General features: G+C 41.9%; 1 protein-coding gene across 1 annotated transcript in view; it reads right to left on the reverse strand.

The window, feature by feature from the left end:
• Positions 1 to 285: 285 nt before the first annotated feature.
• hs3st4 (heparan sulfate (glucosamine) 3-O-sulfotransferase 4) overlaps positions 286 to 22,234 on the reverse strand; it is a 71,422-nt gene continuing 49,473 nt past the window's right edge. The window contains exon 2 of the mRNA XM_053443812.1: positions 286 to 940. Within this exon, the coding sequence (XP_053299787.1) occupies positions 286 to 940 (655 nt within the window). The remainder of the gene's footprint in view (positions 941 to 22,234) is intronic.

The following is a 22,234-nucleotide window of genomic DNA, read 5'->3' on the forward strand; positions in this document are numbered from 1 at the left end:
TCAGCTCTATGCTTTGAAAACAAAAGGAATAAATCATCTCCTTTTCACAAATATAAATATATTTTATGTTTAGTATGTACAATAATGATTTGTCCATCATGACCATTAGAGTTGAAGGGAGAGGAAAAAGCATGTCAGTAAACTCTTGCTAATGGGTACAGACACTGCAAAGACAGCCATGACGGATTGGTGTGCTCGAGCACTGTCTCTGTAGACGAAGCGGGACAAGAGACGGTGTAGTGAGAAGGCTGGTGGTGTGGCTGCGCCGTGCCATCCTGCAGTCTACTAGTCCTGAGAGCTGCGGGACTCACTGTCGTCCTCCAGCTCCCACTCAAAGTTCTGTCCGGTCATTTGGTAGAACATCATGTTAAAGGGTTTGTAGAACTTGTGCAGCCGCCGGATCAGGTCCGCGTCAATTTTAGGGTGAGTTCTCCCCTTGGACTTGCCAAGGCATCTGGGAGTGCTGCTGTCCTCGGGCTTCTTCAGACAGGGAAATCCTTTCGTTTTATTGAAGTAAAAGTGTTTGTCCGTGACAATCCGCTTCAGTCCCAAGAAGTCTTGGACTTTGGCCATCTCACCCGCGGGATCCACGATCAGCCGCTCCCCGCTCACAAAGTGCATCTGGGAGAGAGGGAAATACTGCATCCAGCTCTCCAGGTGGAGCGCATATATTCCTATACGCAACGCACTCCACGAGGCGTCGATGAGACCCAGCGTCCGGTTCTTAAAAGCCAGAACCTCGAAGGTGGGAATCTCAGGTTTCTTGGACAACGTCTGCGTGTAGTCTGAAATGGCTCTGGTGACAGGATTACGCACCACTATAATAAGCTTGATGTCCCTGGCCATAGTGTGGATGCGCTTCGGGGCATGGTTGGTCACAAAGTAGCTGGGTGTCTTCTCCATGGTGATCTGCCCCTCCAGCGTCGAAGGCATCAGGTCTCTGGGAACACAGACAGCAGAAGGAAAAGAGCAGCTTAGCATAGTGTTATCCAGAGCACCTCTCGCAGTGCAAGCGGAATACCCAAAGACATGCAAGCAAATCTGGTACATTTATTAAGCGGTGCATTATTTGAAATTACAAGTGAAAATAACGGTTATTATCACCGGACATTATGTCGCAAGGAGAAACATACAGCTAATTACATCCGTGGAGTAATATGCGAGAGATAAAAGAAAGAAGATGAAACGGCAGGCAAGCAAGTGTGCTCATTGCTTAATTGACTCCATCTGTGTTACTCCAGGAGCTGTTTTGGAACTTTAATAATGAGTTCACTGCATATCATTAATACCGGGGTGCCTGGGGTATTGTTTTGTCATACATTTATTATGCATGCTAGGCTCACACTCTGTGCAGGCAGCTTCCCCTGCAACGGGTGCGCGCAGCTCCTTTCTGCACTGCATTTATGGTTCGGGGCAGTTCATTTAAGGCAGGAGTGATTAATTATCAGATTCAAGGTGATAATTTGTAGCACAATAGAAATGTCCCCGCTTTAAGAAATTTATCTTGGGGATACCGGGAAGCCATTTGCCATTGCCACAAATATTATGTTCAGCTCGGCCTCTGAGAATGAGTTGTAGGGAACGACGGTGCGGAGGCAAGTACATTACATGCACAGAGGCACGTCTTGTTTCTACAGCCTCTATTTTTGTATCAGTAATAAAGCATAGCATTTGCCTCAAGCAAATCCTTATCAAATGTTTACACTGATGCTCTTTCCAATCCGTGCTGTTCTCTTTGTTTGTAGGCTATGCGATTCCGTGCTAAATTGGTACATTAAATCCTCTGCGAGACACGTCATTTATTTAACTACTAACAAATACGAGCGCAGGAGCTCCACAATATCACGTAAAGGGAGGTAGAATCAAAGCACTCTGACGGTTAATTTCCTCCCAAATTAAGTAATGTTTGCTTTGAAATGAACGTATTAAAAAAGGAAACAGCCATCCAAAATCTCCACCATTCCAGCCCGGAGACTCGCAGAGTTAGCTGAAGGAAATTCTCCATCATTTTGGAATAAAACCTATCTCCCTCTCCCTGCAATATATTAATTTTTCCCATTTGGCTGCCCTGCAACACAGACCTGTGGTCGTAACGATATAGTCACATCAATCATTTGCATCTTGGACATATTCTAAATTAACTGTTCTCCAGCAAAGAATCCAATTTACCCTGCAAAACATAAGAGCTGTTATGCACATATCGACCACCCTCACACACATGCACCCATGGATTCCCGGGCTGAAAGTCTCACAAGTGGCCTGGTAATTGCATCTCAGTAACAGTATTGCCTTCCTGATGGGTAATTTCCCTCTGGATTATGTTTGTTCCTCGACGGATAGAACTGTGGTTACTTGTGGGCCTGTAATGGGATATTAAACATATCTACAGATAGCATGGCGACTTGAAAGAGTATTAGTTTTCATTATATTCCATCTTATTCTACACTTCCTCCCTCACAATAATGAATGGATAAAGATTTTTGTAACCTTTCAAGGACTTCAGCCTCCGTCTGCCACTTAACAACAGAGTGCGGTTGGTGGTCCGAGGGCGCAGCGTCACCATGTACGGTAATAAACAAGATGCTCAAATATACCACGGCGAATCACCTTGAAACAACCACTATCCTACTTTATGGACATGAGCGCCGGCATCTCACTGGTAATGCGTTGTGCATCTTTGGAGCATATCCAATTGACAGGACAGATGTGCAATGTTCAAGGTTACCTTTTGGAAGATGCGCACATAACAAGCTAATGCCCTCATTGAGCTCGATGCTAATCATCACACGTTTAATTATAAAACAATGGGAAACGCACAAGCCAAATACTTCTGGTGGTTTTGATTGGGAATCAGTCATGGATCATCTGCATCTAAAATCTCTGTGGGAGGGCGAGGCGGGATGAAACAAAATCAAAATGCTGATAAACAAGCAGATTTCTCCGTGCGTGGCAAACGACTCCTCTGGCCTTGTAGTCTTGCGGAGCCGGAAAAAACAAGTTAACTCTCGCTTTTGTTTTTCTTCGCATCAGCTGCTCAGCTGAACACAGGTCATTCAGGTGGGTAGGTAAATAAAAACTGAAGCGCTAAAGAGCCCTGGCAAACCATCTGCTGTTTACTATCCTACTCTCTGGCATTTCCACTCATGTCCAAAGCTTTATTTACATAGCAAACGGAAGTGTGAAGGCACAGGCGCTTCGAGCCTGGAGTAACTTTTAATGATCTCCACTGTGGGAAACCTGCGGCAGTATGCCTACAAGAGGATCGTAACATTGAGGGATATAGGGAATTATACACAACTATTCATATCCTCCCGTGCGAAACATGCTCGGGATTCATCACTGCTCAAAAAAAAGTTACAATCTTCCATTTAAATATCGGAATGCATTTTCATTTGCGTTCTACAATTCGCAAAAATACTGACAATAAGCCAGCTGCATTAAATATAGCCACAACATTTACCCCGAATGCGTCAAATATGAAATAATACATAAAATCGATCTTTAAAACCGGTTGTATCGACGTCCATTTCACACCGAGCCACGCAAAGCTTCCAATCCAGAGATGCCCAGTCGTCTCTAAGGGTTGATTTGTCATTCAGAACGCGCGGTGAACCAAATCGCAGCAAAGTTTTGTGTTTGTTAAGAAGGAAACCAATCTTCGCAGATAATCATAACTCTTCATGCCAAGTGTGCTGGAACATGCCCAGGCATTTAACTCAATGTTTCATTATGCTCTGTCAAACTAGTGCAGGGGGAATAGTTTGAGGCATGATGAGGTGAGGGATCACACTAATTTACATTCTCGGATGCTAATAGGTCCAAGCTGTTTCTGGAGGAATCGAGTTTCTCCAGAGGAGCTTAGTTGTTTCTAATAAACTCTGGCAGAGAAATAAAAGCTCCCCCAGTCTCTCATTTGGATTGATCAGGGCCCGACTGCAGAGTATCAATCCGCCGGGCTCCCTCCATGTCATGTCAAATACAATCAATTATTCTAAAGGAGTCCACTCATAATAAGCTGCTGAGTCCTCGGAGAGCACGTTTTGAAGACAGTGCCAGAGATGTGGGCGTGACTGAAACCACTCTGATCCTCTAAGTAGTTCCTTTAAAAAATGATATGATGGTTCGGAAGTGTGAAATAATGAAGCGTCTCATCTTTTGTGTCCTGTCATCAATGACTCAGTAACACGGAGTAATGCTTCTGTCAGGAAGGTGCAAGAATCTCTCTGCTTTTGTGGAAATATATAGCTTATTTTAATTAAATGAAGGACATGTTTAAAGATGAAACCATCGATCATCAATTTTATGAAGACTATTCTTTGCAAAAAAGTAATGGTGTGACCCCCCCCCCCCCCCCCCCAAAAAAAAAAACTGTTTGAGGGCACTTTCTCACCGACCTACGACTTTGAGTTCAGTCCAAACCATACAACAAGAATGAGATCAAATATTGGGTCCAACAAAGAAGGGGGTCTCAGTCCAGACCAAACAGACCTATGGTTTGAAGCATTTGCTGTGTGATGACACTTTTTGGGATAGTTTGGACTTTTCGGACCAATTGGGACTGAGACAGCTTTAGAGAACCGAAGAAAAAGAAGCGGAAGCCGAACACAGGACTCTTCAAAGTCTCTCCCTCGGACGATATAAAGTTTGAACTGTGGGGATTTTCATTTTACTGGTGGTAGTAAAAAAATGATATTGCAGTGGCAACTGTATTAACAAAGTGAACCGGCTCATTAATCTTTCAACTGCTTTTATTCGAAAAACTTATTGAATTAAATAGCGGAATTGACAAAACGCCGACATCAGACACACCTGTCTACCAACCAATCAATGACAAGTGTAGGTGGATGCAGCCCATTCGGGTGATGCAACAGGACGTATCCATGTCATTGAGAAGTCTCGAACCTGCTCCCTAAATTGCAACGTGAATTTAAAACTGAAGAGATCAAATGTTTACAACTGAACAAAGACTTTCAGGTGTGAAAACGCCCTCGGAGAAGATTTTCTCAACAGAACGAGGCCGTAAATCTCAGTGCGGGCGGCCGACAAAGAGGGAAACAAATGGTAATTGTATTTCAGTGGAACTCTTAAGTCCGAATGCAAATGCAAACATCAGTTGATGGTGTGAGCGGCTATTCGTCAACAACAGTCAGTCCGGACATTTGAAGTGAGAGACGTGTGGTCAGTTTTGCAATGAATAATCCCATTAAACCACCCTGAGTGACAAGTCTGTGATTGCAGCAGCAGCACAAAGAACAAAAAGCATGGGTTTACTGAGCAGCGGAGAAATAAATAAATGCAATAAAAGGGAAAGAAAAAATGGGAGGTCAAATGAGTCAATCCTCAGTCTGCTCACAACAAGTGGATGGGTTCTTGTTTGGCACACAGGAAAACAAGCCTACGGGGCAGAGCAAAGGGTCCTCGCGGGTCTGTTGTGGAGTGGGAGGCATTGTTTTCGTCACAGTTAAGGTGCAACTCTTAGGAGGAAAAACAAATACAGAGTAGCTTGCCCTTCTCAGTGATCAGATCAGGCTCCAGTAATGGCGGAGGGTTACGTTTGTTTTTGTTTTTCCTCGATCTCAATCTGACCTTTTCACCCGAGTGCGGTGAAAGGATCCTATAATTGGTCTCGCCCCGGAGCAACCAGTGGCCCGAGTTCTGTAATATACATACACCTGCTGTAGGTTAAATCCGGTGTTGTATAGTTTTTTCTTCAGATGAACCTTTATTTCCGTTGTCAGTCAGAGAGGCTCCATGGAGGTGCTCGTTATAATGATTTCTGTCATTTCTAATTTAATCTCAAACGCGAAACAGGAGCGTTATATTATGTTTCATTATAACTTACTGATTCAATTCTGCCTTTATTAAACATCCAGTAACTGAATAAAAGATCGTAAAGCTCTGTTGGAAATTCAAATATTAAAAACCAACTCGCTGTGACACTGCTCACTCAACACATTACTTCTCCATATAGTCTCCTTTAAACTAAATTATGACATACATTCAATACCCACTTGATTACAATTATAGCTAAAGATAATATGTGTGTAATATAATACTATATAGGAATACCATGATCAGTGCAATACAACAGTCCTGTAAAGCTTTAGTCTTGCGTTCTCAGATGGTTTTAGATTAGATTAGTCCTGTTCTGATATAAAATATGTAAATAGCAACACATCCCCATTACATTAATATAAAACATGGTCCAGCCACGATAATGTTTCAGCAAACATATTTGCTGTTACCTTCCAGTTGAATATTGATACAATTTACAGGAGACAGGGTTGTCTTGTTTGTGTTGCTGTTAAACTGCCTCATACTGATGCATATGAAAGCCTCAAGCTACTTCTCCCATTGCTCCAGTGAGACTACCACATAACATTTGCATTTTCACAAGAACAACCTTTCAGGTAAAAAGGAACATGAAGTCTTCAGGACCTTTTTTAAGATAACCTTTTTTCTAGTTCTCGACTCTTTGAGCCGCCTGATCCTACGTGAACACAACATTTTCTGCCCAAGTTTAGATTTCTTCTCCTGAGAGATATTTCCACAGTTTATTTATGCTCCTCGCTCGGCTTTCGGTGTAAATCAGTACAATGATATCACGCAGTTAGGGTTGTGGATTTATCTTTGTTAGGTTTAGGCACCAAAACCAAAAGAACTTGGTTACATCTTATCGAACGACCACCATCGTCTCATCTACACAGGCTCACCTTGAAAACTCCTCACTAATTAAAAATAACACGTTGGGCCTGGTGGTTGGGTATATGCCAAATTATCCTCTAAAAAAAGTCATTAATCAACTTTATTACAGTCGGTGTCTCCTAAATTCAGTTAGTTCTACTGACAAGCAAAGCATGTCTGCATGACAAGAAGAATAAAATGGTGGGCTTAATTAAAATCACAACACAGCCTCCCCACTCCAAGTAAGCCCATTATACGTGCACTGCTGCAGGACTGTAGGCTTTCACAGAGTAGCTGAGGACAAAAATGACAGCTGGTCCCGATCAAAACCTCATTCCCAGCTCTCTTCTTGGGATCCCCTGAAGACTGTCCCGCTTCCAACTGTGGGCATCGCCAGGTACCGCTCCCCCCCCCACGTCACCAGACTGCCGAGCCTGTGTGCGGATGCCCTTTGGACATAAAACGTGGCGGCGAGGGAAACCACAAGGATGTTTGGAATGCTGCATCACCCTCCATCATTAGTCTGCAACACTGTATATACAAGCCTGAGAGTTAGTCTATTTTTAACTATTTTCAAGTCCATGGAGGAATCGATGCAATCTTATCTCAAATCAAAGACTCAAAGGACATCACTGGGTTCCACTCTAGTGTGTCTAGTTGTAGCGTTAGTGTGACTATCAAGAGGCACTGGTTCCTCCTCACAGACCTAAATATACAGCACAGACCCTCCATATAAAACAATAATCTTTCCTATTGGCTCATCGTTGCTGGGACAAAACAGCGGTAGTCTGCCAGAGCTCCAGAAGATGATTTGCTTCTTTTATTGTTATTTGCTTGTGTGTTTAGTCGCCTTTGGATGTGCTGATGCGTGCACTTCAGGCTACACTCATTCAATTTGATCACAATTGCCCTCAATATTCTGTTATTGATGTTGCCACTACAAAAACAAGCGGTGGCGATGTGCTGGTCCGCCGCAGCAGCTCTCAGAAAAACAAGACCTCGCCACTTTCAACGGAAAAAACGTTGACGTGAAAATCCAACATGAAAACTGCGTATTGTTTAGCGTGCTGTGTCGACTAATGAAATATAATATCAGTTTAAACATACAAAGCTTTGTTCAGAGTTTTTCCATCCATCTCTGCATCTTCCATAATTGGAAGTCACACCTGAATACGTCAGAGTCAAAGGCTAAAATTTACATCCGGAAAATGTTGCAGATCCGGCTCAGTTAAGCAGAACCAATTAATATGACAGTTTGAACATGATAGATTTCCTAGCCTCAGAAAAATGTTCGGTTTCCTGCAGAATCCAATCATCTCGCCGGAGCTGACCTCGTATAAAACCTATGTATAAAAAAGCATGAATCTGACTGCATTGAATGAAGCAGCATTTTACACAAATGCCACGGCTCACTGATGATCTTGTGACATATTTGTTTGAACTGAGGTTCACCTGAGGTAACAAGCCCAGAACAAAGTGTGTGTAAAATTCAAAATTGTCATTTTTTAATAAGAGCATTCCTGGTGTTTTTAATTTCCAATTACACTCCATGCACCAAGCCTGCAGTCACAGAATGTCTGACAATGAATCAATAAGCATGTGGGTGCAGAAGATGAAATCAGAAGCTGCTGGAATAAAACAGGTCACAGCAAAGTAGAGAGAATGTGTCATTCTCTGCAACAAAAAATAAATAAATAAAGTGAAAATGTCATTATCTCACACAGTCCTGTGTTGGTGTACTATGTAGTGTTCAGCAAGGTGAGGCTGTCTGACTCTTTTTAACACACACACACACACACACGCACACATATATATATATATGGATGCATGAGGTTATATTTTGGCAGCCCAATCTGTTAAACACCTAAACATGAACCTTCCAAGAAATTACCTATCACAGCCACTTCTTTCCTCCATTTTTTAGTACACTTCATTACGGAGCTGTAGGTCAGTGTGACACCACAAAGGAGGAGGCTGCACAACCTCTTTCCCTTTTTCTGTGCGACACATTAGTGCATATACATAGTGATAGAGACGGAACTACACTACAGTGAATCAGCTGAAACTTGGCAGCTTTCTCCTTTTCGAGAAATTTAAGGTGATTCACAAAATGTCAGGATGAATATCAGTGAGAAGTTACGGCAGGCAAACTGGTTATTTCTGGCACTTCTCATATCGCAGGAAAGGTAATGTCCTAAAACTGTTGGGAAAACTGTCGCCATGTCTTTTACAGACCGTGGAACAGTAAAACTATCACTGCTCTTTACAGATTTTAGGAGTTTTGACCTATTCTGACTATGTAGTTATTATCAGGTTAATGTCAACCTAAATTAATTTGTTATAATACCAGACTAATACTCAGACGGATTAGAATATCAAAAGCTCAATGCAAGAAGAAATAAATCAAAATTCACAGTTTAAGAGCATGTCTCACAGATGAGAGCTCACGGTGGCTCCAGCTCGACGCTCGGCAGGTATTTTATCGTCAGGAATTAGTTGACCAAGATAAACCGCTGCCATAAATATTCATAAAATGATTAAACTACGTGTTGTGTTGCCTTGCTGAGTGAACTTGTCAAGCCATAAGTTTAAATTCATATTAATAGGCTGTGGGATATATTAAGATTTAAGAGTCCTTTATCTATACGGTCTGCAGGCTGCAGCTCCATGTTTTACATCCAACAATGAGCTGCCTCCAGCATCCAACTCTCTTTGTTCCTGAGCCAGTGAACATGAGGTAAGATCTTGATCATTTCTAGCTGCTTGCATGTCTGGCGAAAAAAAAGAAAAAGAAGGAAGATTTACTAATGGTCTTTACGTCACCTCGTTGTTATGCATCCATTAGGATCATTACCACTATGGGCCTTTAACTCCACTCTTCCTGCTCTTCCCTGTTTAATTTCTTTCTAAATCTACTTATTAGGGTGATTTAATGAAGGACAGCAGTGGACTAATAACTGAATGAAAAAAATGTATTGAATCATAATTCTTGTGCCGTCCCACTGCAGGAGCATGTCCGTCAGCAGAAGTGCCACCGGTGCGTCGTGACTCAAGTTTGACCCCCTCGTTATAATGGGGCACATGTGCCACAGCAGCACACCGACACGGAATACCAGCGGAAAGTGTATTGATCCCCTTATTAGAATGTGGGTGCAACTTCAAGGTCTTTAAAATGAGTTTTAAAAAAAAAGAAGCAGTGTTTGGTCAGCAGTTTGCCGTGACAAACGGAAATTATTTTACTTTCCCCATGGGGAGGGGTGAGTGTGTGTTCTGTCGGGTGACCAGCCGCCTGATTTCTTTTAGATGATTTCAGGCGGTCCACAATCATCTTTACGATACGGCACCGAGAGCCCTTTGTAAACTGTGTAATACATTTTTACAATGGTGTACATCTTGTGCGATAACTTACTATATAATATTATGATGCTGTCAGTAAATTGTCAGGCTGTTATTCTCGCTAGTGTCGTCCTCGCCGAGCACTGCAGGTTAATACGTTTAAATGTCATCTAGGCTCTGGGTATTTTCTGGAATATTTCCCGCATCCCCATGGCAGGCGATAAGAGAGAAAGAAAAGAGAGGGAAAGAGGAGGCATGAAAGAGTGTATCTATTACCTCTGTATGTGAATTTTACCCATTTTCCTGTCTCTATTTCTCTGCACAAAAATCCCTTACATGGATAGAAATGTGTATTCTGGAGTAAAGGCACTGGGGAAAGTCAACCAGTCAAACACTGTGGCACAAGTTAAATTCCTTCCAGCAGCCGTGGCAGGTCGCCTGGGCAGGTCGGCCCGTCCCACTACACTCGCTGTGAAATATTAATGTTGGCTAAGGCGTTAGAAGAGAAATGGGAGAAATGGGCTGGGAATGTGTCATCGGTAGAAATTAAGAAAACGGCTAAAGTGTGGTAAAAACTGACACTGGGATGAAACCGCTCGGTGCTGATTTTAGAAGCAACGGAAGCTTTTTAAATTCGCGGTTAACTAATATATTATGTTAGCCAAACTTTGATTATTCATGCAGATTGTCTAAACAATAAAAGGCATTCGAGACAGGTTTAAGGATTCAATCATTTAAGTGTCAGCTTGTCTCTAGCTGGTGGAGCATATCAGCTCTAATATTAACTAAAAAGGGCCTACAATAGGTTTGGACCACTTTTGAAATAAAATTGTCTGCAAATATTTACAAAATTATAGTCCAGTTTTTTCCCCTCATTCATTTATATGTTGTTTTTACCTTCGCCATGGAGGTTATGTTAACATTTCTTTGTATTCAAAGGTGAAGTTATAAGTGTTGTTGTGATGCATGTAAAGACACTATGTGGCCAAAAGTAGGTGGACACCCTTGATTACTCGTGGTTCTGGGCTTTTTTCCTGGTTTGGGAGCGACCCAGCAGTTGTAGACAGTTTTCTTTCTTCCTTCATTGTGTCAGTGTCATTGTTAACAAAGAAAAGCACAGAAGACAGAAGTCGTTTACCAAGTTTGTTTTGGACAATCTTGATGAAAATATGTTTGTTTGCATATTTGTTCGCAGGATTACGCAGAAGGCATATTTATAGGACTGATATTTAGGAGTGTGGGCAACTTGGTGCAGATAAAAAAAGTAAAAATGCTGTTTCATAAGTGGACTTTTAGGCCCTGGTGGAGGTAGACTCATACTGACATTAAAGTTCAGTCTGATACCAAATGAATTACAAGGTTTAAGAAGAAAAATTTACTTTCCTATGATAAAAGGACCTGCCATCTTAATCAGGAATTTAATTGGTTGCGACAGATTACTCCAATGAGCTTCTGCAGCGTCAACCAATTATACTAAGCATCCATCCATTGTTCCTGGATGTTCTGTAATTCATACAGCTGCAGGATGTCCTGTAGTGATGTGCTGGGAACATATTATAAGTTGGTGATGAGGTCCAAGTGAAGTGAGGGCTCTTCCTTAAAGAGCGACAGTGAAACCTGCTATAAGAAGGGTTTCTTCTTCAGCTAGACCTCGTGTTTTAAAAATGGCTGAGCACACAACAGTTCACACAAGCACTTGGACTGTCATTTGCAAGAAGAAAAAAAAGAAGTAAACTATTGATTTTTCGAGTAATCTTCTTTTCAACTGATTTCCATCAATGGGAACGTCGCTTATGGACCTTTAAAACCTTTAACCATGTCTTGAACCGGTTTATTGATTTTGCTGCAAAAGCTGCTGGGTATCACATTGTACAATTATTAACAATACACCCTTGGATTCAATTGACGCAGGTGAGTGCAGTCAAGTCTACACACAAACACTGGTTTCTACAAGGGGGAAGGGGGTACTGTGATTCACCTGTAAAGATGGAGCTCTTATTTAATGCGCAGCAACAAACCGAACTGTAAAATAAATGACAGCTGACAGGTTTGGGAAGTTTGGGGAACGAGAGACATCCGTGATATTTAAATGCCGAGTGTGCAACTAAATTGAGCAGCAAAATAACAATTTACTGAAAAGGCATTCCAAATTTGGTAGCATTTCTAAATGAAGTGTCACAGCGGAAATGTCTTGATAAAGAAGTTTTGTTAGAGTTGACATTATGCTGCTTTGAATCAGCGAAGAGATGGAACAAGTATGTCCTATATGCAAAGATATGTTTTAAAAGAGCGTGCATCACTTTGTGTCCCTGTGATCCAAATTTGTTTGGAGCTTACAGCGAGGCATCGATGTTTGCACTGTAACATCTGGATGCAAGAAAAAAGGATGCTGAGAATGTTACAATCATGCAAACAAGGTCTAAGCTGCTCCATTACGGGCTAAGCTGACCTATCAGCGGGGCTTTTGCTAATCCAAATTGTGCTTCAGCCGGCAGAGATTGCTCAATTCAGACAGTCTGCTGGGAGGGGAAAACAGCTAAAAGCTCAAATAGTTCACCTGCCATATGAGCTATCATTTATAATATATTTATCTCCGAGGATCATGTGTGCACAAAAGCTGCACTTTTTTTCCTCCTCTTTTTTTCCAGCTAGAAAAGTTCATTTTCATGGCAGATATTCCATTTGCTCACCATATAAACGTCAGCTCTGACCAGTTCAGAGTGCCTTAAGCATGTTTCATTTCACACAAGCTTAATAGCCACAGCTGCCATACTTACATCATGCTTAAATGAGCTGAGTGACAGTTATATTTACTACTGCAGACAGCGCAAATCACAGGGCATGTTTTTTTCATGGAAGAATTTCTCTGTGTTTTCCCTTATATCGGACAGAAAGCCTTTCTAGGTTGCTTCTGTTTTGATGGTGCCACTGTTGGGGATGCAAAAAGGTACATAGCTCACCATCCTGTCTTTCTTTGGTTTCAGGGGGTCTTCCATTTTTACTGTGACATTTTTGCAGAGGCCAGACTAGGTCAGGTTAGCTGTTTCGTTCTAACGCTGCAGCTAATATCAGCCGCTCACAGTTGGCTCCACAGGTGCCACTGTGTTAGCCAGGCATGACACAGGGGAAATTAATTTACTACAACCATATAATGGTTAGTTATTTAATCACTGTTAGATTTAATCTAACACCCTAATCCCAGAGGGTTTCTTCTCCTCGTTCAGATTCATAACTGGAATAGACTGAAGGCATTAGAGACAGAGTCCACCATGAAAAGGACCCGACTCAGCGAGTGGGTTGAACCTGCTGTCAGGGAAAACACAGCCACTCCATTAAATCACTCTTTATAGAGGCATGATGGCATCGGAGCTTTGTTGGTTTCTGTCATGTATATTTAATGTTCTCAGGATCAAAGTGTGGCAAGTGCCGTCCTGCTCTCTCTAACTCAAAGACACCGGGCAAAGATCTCCACGTAATGCACTGAGAGCCTCGGTGGCAACCTCCGACCTCTTTACCGTGGCAGTATTCCGCAGTACTTACGCTGGTTACAGCCCCAAAACCTACAGGAAGATATTCTTTATCGTCGAGGAAATGGACAGACAACACCTCAGCTGTGAAATGGCTGCTGCAAGTCATTGAACATCTCGCTGCTTTTCAATACTCAAGATGGGAGAAGATACGAGGCTGTAATCCTTGAATGGATCATGGTATAGCCCTCAGCCACGAGCAGCCTGTTTGAGCACTTCCAGTAAACCCCTGCTCACACACTTAATCTCCCCGACAGAGGTGGTTTCACGCAGCAAGTGAACACGCCATAAACACACATGACAAATGCAGGATAATGTTTTAGAGATATACAGATTAACTTGTGTAATCCAGGCTGCCAAAGGGAGAGCTTAAAGAGAAATGTGTCAAATGTTTATAGATAGAATAAAACCAAATAATAAACCTTAATCTCCAAAGGCTCTTTTTTCTTTTGTCATCATCATATGTTCTGTTCTATTCTGGGAATGTAAGAGAGATCAATTAAAATTCAATTAAAAAGGTAATGGTGTAAGTAACGTCAATAAAACCCTTTTAATGAACTCCTGAAAAAAAAAGAATGAAATGACACATTTAACTTAAACTACTTTCATTCATCTTCCTGCTGCAGAAGAAGTTAATGTTCCTGAATCCCAAATCGTTGTGCAAATTGATTTGAATTTAAATTAACTCAAAAGACAAAATACTTTGGATAGCTGCCCTGTAGAAAACAACCAGGTACAAAAAACAAAATCCACTGACGGAAGTGAAGTGGTCTTCGTGCACATGGTTTTTCAAGTGATTTAATGAAATGACCGAGTGCTTCAGTGTCTCACAGCTATCTGCAATTCATTTAGAAGACAAGGCTGTTAAACACACAGTGTCCACTGCCCTAAACAGACAACAGACCATATTCTTGTGGGAGGATAAAATGCGCACTCACTCCACTGCTCTCATTTGCTGTAGGCTTCATTCCTGAGCCCTTTTTAAATCGAAAATAACAATCTATGTCCATTGTTTAAAATGTTTATGTACATTACTGACATATTAACGTGGTTTTGTGAAAATGAATCAAAATACTTAAGTATTCCGTCTAGATGGTTTAGGAGAGGCCATGTGGGGAAATAGAATGAATTTCAAAATATAGGCGATGATTAACTTCCTAGCTGAAGCGGTCACACTCGATCGCTCGCACAAAGTGCTGTGAGCATCGTGAGGTTGCAGTTCCGCTGAAAGCGAGTCTGAGGAGAGGAAACTAAAACAAGTGCTGTGGTTTCTGAAATGTCGGGTCTAAATTATAGTATGGTTGGCCACATGAGACAATTTACTGGCAGAGTTGGCGGAGAAACGGCTTTGCTGATACATTTGGGCAATCGGCACATATGTTTCAGCCATACCGCCATACAGCCTAGATAAGAGCAAACAGCTGAGGGGGCCATGTAGTATGTGGTGTCACTGTGCAACCCTGGAATCCATTATGCCTTCAGGCAACATATGGTTGATGCTCAGGAAGCCACCTAGCAAACCTGCCGCAGCTGCACCTCCTGCACCTGAGGGGGGGGGGGGGGGGTACGATTGTGGTAATCCATACTGTACCTCAACAGGATCAACGGTGCCTTTGGTAGCGTCTGTGCTAACACAGCTACACTGTATTTTTTACTAGTTTCCTCTGGATTAGGGATGGATTTTAAATTTCTGCAAGAAGTCCACGTTTTAGCCACAGCAGATATTCCCAACAGGTTTGGTTTTGGTAATGTTGGGACAGTGTTATGGTTCCAATTTGGCCTCCGTGCTAAAGCTTGGCTGTTCACTTGGCCCACGTGTCTGCCAAAGTAAATCCGCTGACTGGATAATGCACTGGGAGACATACTGTGCACACCACTGTCCCCATGCGCTTGCTTATTAACTGATAAATGCATGCAAAGCACCGTATAGACTCCATGGTCTGTTGAATCAAAGTTCCTGTTGTCCTTGTACCGTGTTTGTCAATATTTACTGTGTTAAAATGTAAATTATTAGTGTGTTCCTGAAACTCTGCTACTGAGCAAATGTCTGTACATTGATCGTATCTGAATATTCCTCACAGCCACAGGGGAATGGCCCTGATTTCGTTTTCTGATGGAATATATCTTAGAAGTCCACTTCGTTAGAACCTGTCTAATTATAACGCTGCTCCAACACTGCATCTTTCTGCTTATTTTCAAATGCCGATTCCAACCTAGTGCTGGAGATGAAAATCCCTGATCTACCACCAAGACTTAAAGTAGACACGCTCCCCCCACAGGGGATAGATGAGTTAAAGCAAACTGTCCATATGGGCTGAGTAGCAGGTTTTAATTATGTGTAAATGCGCCTCTGCTATATCTCGAGCTGTGTGCATTTCACATCAGTATTCAATTAAGCGCTGTGATCAGATGATTTGGCCGAGCAGACGGCATTGCGGCTTTTTATTGCCTCTCCCAGGGTAATGCAAGAAAAAAACTAAACACTTAAAGTTAATATTACTGCATTTATTAAATTAAGCTTGTACCCAATATGTAAAAACATTTTTTTTTAAGACATGTCATATTCAATAATGTCATTTAAATCAACTGTTTGCCTTAAACACTTGAAAAAGTCTGCATCTGTGAGTTTGTCACCATACTGTATTTGTTGTGCACACCAGCCACGACGGCCAATCCTTGAACTTGCAACGCTCCAGTTGACGTGGACCCTCCCCTTATATGAAAGACAGCTCAGCTCATTTGAAGAATATAATCCCACTATTAATCTCCTCTCATTAATCGAATCGGACACCAGGGTGTGTTAAACTATACACTAAATCTGTCACCTAATGATTCTTGTACATCCAAGCGATATATATACTCATGATGGCAGTGATGGGATGATGGGAATCTAAAAGGTTGAGGTCTTACACAAGCTGTGATCTTACACTGGCAATTCAGATATCAGTTGTTACACGTGTGATTTTTTTTTTTTGTCAAGATGTTAAAGCAGTAAACATGTGAAGAAAGCTCGAAATAACTAAGCCAGAAGCCGTCTCCAGTGACTTTATCAGCTCATTCAAGTGTCAGTGAGGAAAACAGTTTGTTTGTTGAAGTGACACATGATTATATGCTCCAGTAACATTTTGTGTAAATGTGGCTTTGGTGTGAAGTGCGAAAATGAGGGCAGGGATATCGGGCTGCTATTTCATTTCACAAATTAATCGGGTGTTGCACCTTTCTTTTTGTTTTTGAATAAACCATTACTGGGAGATCAGTTGATTGGGTTGATTGTGTTATTCATATAGCTATAGTGTATGTTTTTATTCCCTAATTTGCAGAATATGACAATAATTCCATCCAATATATAAGTTTTATATTCCGGGTGTGAATTTCTCCTTGCAAATGTTGGACTTTAATCCTAATTGATTCATAACATTCATTCAGCAAATATTAGTGTGGTTAATTATGATCTGGGTAGGATTTTTAAAGGTTTGTGTTTTAGGCAACTTCCAACTCTCACAATGCACAATCAGGTATCCACCACCCTTCCACCCTCCGATCACTCCCATATGACCAGAGGACAGTACAGCTCCTGCCTCAAATATCAAAAAAACATTCACAAAGCAAGTACTCTACTCAGTGGAACAGGAAGTACAAATGTACCTAAGTCATCTTGAAGATGAGGTTGCAAAAGACTGATCCTTGAAGAAACGGGTTCCCAGGTTTGGTGTGGAGGAACTTGACCGGCCGCTGCAAAGATCTCAAAGCTTCAACCTCTACAAACACCTTTGGGATGAACTGGATTTGCCGATTGTCTTATCGCCCAACACTATCAGACCTCACTAACGCTCTCATGTTGGAACCGGAGCAAATCCTTTCAGCCAGGTTCTTAAATCTCATGGAAACCACTTCACAGGAGAGAGGAGGCTGTTTCAGCAGTAGATGAACAGTAATAGTTTTACAATAGAATGTCCACGTATCCTCAACTTGAAAAATTGAAATACAGGCAATACTTTAAATCATATTCCACAATATTCTTCATCTTGACACAATGCACATAATATGCTTTGGGTTTGTCTTGTTATGTTTTTACCCTTTTTGTATAATTGCATTCCCAGTGCATTCATTCTTGTCACTTCCTGCAGTATCCCTAAGCAGATGTTGATATAATTAATTTTACACACCACACTCATCTTTCCCACAACATGGTTTAAAGTGGAAATGACAAACTCTTGGCCTCTCACACTACTTGTGTCTTTGAGAAATGAGGGAACTGAGAGCGACTTCCAAAGGGATAATCTCAGATGAACTGAAACGGGCGTGGAGTTATTAATGTTCTTAATGGACAGTTTTTATATCAGAGCATGGCAGTTAAAAGCCTGTCGGAAAGAATTTTCCCCTCAATTAATCCTCCGCTCAGTTGTTCACATGATCAACTTGGAAATGTGCGTTTTTAAGTCAACAGGCACCACTAATCTTTACAAACCCGGTTGAATGTTGTGTGCAGAAATCTGTGGCAAATTGCATGACTCACGTTAATATTCAGACACTGCAGAAGCATGTAATGCGTTATAGTTTATTTTATTTTTTTTCAGTTGTAACAAGCTCAAGCAGTGTTTTACTGTTGGGGGGGGAAGGTTTTCTGAGCCTGGAGTTTTTCAGGGCATATTACGAGAGACAATAATATCACGGGGTCCACCTGATGATTGCCTCATTATAAATGGTCTCCACATTAGTTTTACCACAGCGAGACAGAGGGCTATTAAAAGATGCTTTATTCTCTTGCTGGATGTTCCATTATTTCTCACAGTTAAGGCTGTTGACGTCTCAAACAAAACAACCTGAAGTGACCAGCCTCAGGCCTGTCAGAGGGAGTGGAGATAAGCCTGCATATGAATTCACCCTGTTTGTATTTGGCTCAAATGACCAAGAATGATGGGGTACCTTCATGATAATGTCATTTTTGCCAAGAGGCATATTTTTTATTATTTTTTGTCTAACCTGGAAGCACAGAAGAGGAAACAGACGCAGCTGCTTCAGACGTTTCTGGGACAGGATGATGAAGCCTGAGAGATAGACGTATATTATTGATAAAGATATGGTACGACTCCCTGTTGGACAGCTCTGTAATCATGATGACTTAATGCACAGCGTGTGACAAGCACAGCCTCTCTCATGACCAAGTTGTCAGGCATTCCCAATAAAGACTGTAATTATTAATGTTGCTTAAGAGCACCAAAGCAGAAGAAAAAAGTATTGGGTTTGATTTACTCTACTGAGGGAAAGAGCTTGCTAGACAGAAGTTGAGCTTGTTTTCTACCCGGCACAGTTGAAATCCATATAAACTTCAAAATGGTTTCCTGGGACAAAAACCAAAGGGCACTAGCAATACCAGGAAGTCTTCAAATTGTTGAAGGGTTGACTCGAGGCGAATACTTCTCAGTTTATGACACATTCAAACTGCTCCCAGGTAATTAGGATTTGTAACGCGTGTGTTTCTGCCCCTCCAAGGATAATTTTTCCAGCATAGACTGTGCTTTTTGTTGATGTCCCTGACATGCTAGTAATCAAACAGACAGTTATTATGTTGATCTGATAAGTATTTAGCAACTGAGTGTACCCAGGATATTTCCTTGTTACTCTCGCAACAGATGTTCAGTCCAATCTGATGGAGCACCACAGGCATCTAAAAGAAGCTGATGGAACTATTAAGCAGCTACGGTCTGCATATTTGATTTAGTATAGAGATATGTTGGGGAAATGAAATACAAACAAGTCCACATTCATTAAAAAAAATAACTAGCTGTTGCATTTGAAACACCTGACAGGCTCTTCCGTTTCCACACCACAGCTGGATTCCACAAATATAATTTGATTTACTGCATAAAAATGGAAATAATTGACCTTTTTAATCCGTTCATCCATTATCAATACCACTTATCTTTTTGAAGGTCGCAGAGGCAGCTAGAGCCCATCCCAGCCGACAGTGGGCAAGAGGTGAGCTACACCCTCGTCAGGCAACCACGCGAACGCCACACAGAAAGACCCCGACCAGACCGGCAGCTTCCTTACTGCAGGGCAACAGTGCTAACCAGCCGTCCAACAATTCATATTAGTAAAACTAAGCAGGCTCTAACAACCAAGGCCTTAAATGACTGAAAGGATGATTGATGCTCGCAGATCAGTTTTAGCCGTCATAAGTAGGAAATCATAATTCTGTGGCTCGGTGACTTTTTGTCATGTTTGGGGATGATCACAAAGGATGACCGGACACCGGCCGGAGCTGTCATTTCGATCCGTGAAACGAAGGTTCGGTGTGTAGAATTTTGGATGAGGGTGTCTTTGCATACTGCCCTATGCAACAGATCTATTACCCTATATCTATGGAAACAACTGACACAAAAATCCCCCCCCCCCCCCCATGCTCAAAATCCTAAGCGTGAAGGCTTACTGTGCTTCGTTTGTATTTTCAAACTATTACCGGACAATCACATTTGGGGACAAGGTTTAGCCAGTGTTCAGATGGATTACTTTATGTCTAAGCCCTGGTAACTTCACCCATTTGGAAAAAGACAGAATGAATAAATATTACAAAAAAATTGTTTTTTTTAAGTTCTCGTCAAGTCACTTTGCACAAACATCCCTTTCACTTCGCATTTTGTGTTGTTTTGGTGACACAACGCTCTATTGCAGTGTTTTCCGTTCGATGTTTTTTGGCCCCAGACATTTTTCCACCTCTGCTGTGGGCTGACTGACAAAGAATCCACCGTCTGGCTGTCATTTGGCCTGACCACGACAGAGAAGCCCATGGCTGTGGGCTGCATACACATTACCCTGCGCCGAAATCTGCCTACGACACTGACACTGCATCTCAGCCGAAATGAGCAGTGTTCAGACCCTGAAAGCCAACAACGCTTTCTGTAATAGAAGTTGTTTCGAGGTGCTTCTGAATACCTGTCAGGACACATCATTGTTGTTCTTTTTGGCAATTTTATCTAAAGCAGTAAGACAAGAAAAACAATAGAAGCTCATTCAGCCCAGAAAGACCCCCTCGCCCCACAGCTTACAGACTCATCAGCTGCTATTTTGGTGTATTTTTCATAAAGAAAATCAGTTCCCCTCACACTAATATACCCATGTCCCTGAGCATTCAGTTTCAGGAGCATAATAGCAATAAGAGCATAATAACAAACAACCTCAAATGCAGTAGTCTTTCATTACACGTCATCACGATCATGGCACATCCTTTAGTGTTGTAAAACACAAAAATAAATAAATAAATATTGTTCCAGTGACCTCTAAATTTGATTTGAATTCAATACATTGTTTGCCAGGACACACGCAGTTGTTGGCGAGCTTGTAACTATTACGAAGCTACTTGTGACTGTTTTGTTTCGATTGCCATGAGCTGTTCCCGAATTTGCTGAACACGCGGCTTCACCACCAGCACGTGGGCAATGCCTTTGAGGGCAAAATAATTAACAGCTGTGCTGACGCTCTTTTTCATATATGCTTCAAAGTAATTTAGCTTTGTCTTCGCCACTGAAAGACAACAATGTAAACATTTAACCATTTTGAATCAACACATGTAGTTTGGAGATGAGGATGCGGACCTCATACATTTGAACAGAATTCAATAACAGTATCACAACATGAATGTAGGATTAGATGTAGAGTTTTATATCCTCAGTGAGACAACAAAATAAATGAATTTACTGACTCACTCTGCCTTGAGTCTTCTTTTCACATTATTTGTCACCATACATCTTAAGTCTACAAGATCCAACACTTTCCCAAACTCTACCAACAAACAACCCAGGGCAGATGATGCAGTCCATTTAGGTTCAGGGGACAGAAGGGGGGGTGGGCGGGGTGCAAGAGTGCAGGAGTACAAGCTAAACTTCAGGCCAGCTCCTACAGGCCTGATTTGTTACACTATAGTAACTTATCAAAAGGGAACTTTTCCCAGCCTGAACTGCACTGTGATCATGACAATAGAGACGTGGTTTGAGCCGTTGCATGAGAGCTGGCAGGCCCCTATCGACAGGTTGGGCCGAAGTCTGTAAGAGCAGTGGCAGAGGAGAACAGCTGGTGTACTGGCAAACAACTTACCCGCTGTAGAGTACTTGATTTTGAACCATGGACCTTTTTCACCTACCGAGGGAGTGCCTTCATTAGCTTGTTCCAAATGTGGGTTTCCCAAGTTGAAACTATGGCTGAACAGTCAGGTTCACAGAGAAGCCCAAGGGCGGCCGAGGAGGAGCTTAGCACAGGTCTGAACATCACAAAGACGAGCACTTCAATGACAACAGCTCCTGCCGCATGTGGAAGGGAACAATGGCTTGCCACAAGGACAACCTCCAGGTAGAGACACTCTTCCAGACACACTAAACCAGGGCCTTTGCTCTTTTCCGCTTTTAAAACGGAGAGGTCAGCAAACATCATTCACTACCAGAGAAGAGCCAGTCCATAAACCTACATCAATACCAGGTCAGATCCACCCTGCTCAGAATAGACTTCAGCAGAGCAGCCGGACCAGATTCAGTCTGCAGACGAGTACAGAGGTATTCACCAACATCTTCAACCTTACAGAGACGTTCTGTCTCACGTCTAGGCTGCCGTTCGCATATCAAATAACTACATCGATAAACGCTAACTGCAACCAGACACTAAGGGGCAATTGAGATGATTTGGCCTCACTTTTG

The sequence above is a fragment of the Pleuronectes platessa genome, chromosome 16 (genome assembly GCF_947347685.1).
Source record: "Pleuronectes platessa chromosome 16, fPlePla1.1, whole genome shotgun sequence".
Classification (NCBI taxonomy): domain Eukaryota; kingdom Metazoa; phylum Chordata; class Actinopteri; order Pleuronectiformes; family Pleuronectidae; genus Pleuronectes; species Pleuronectes platessa.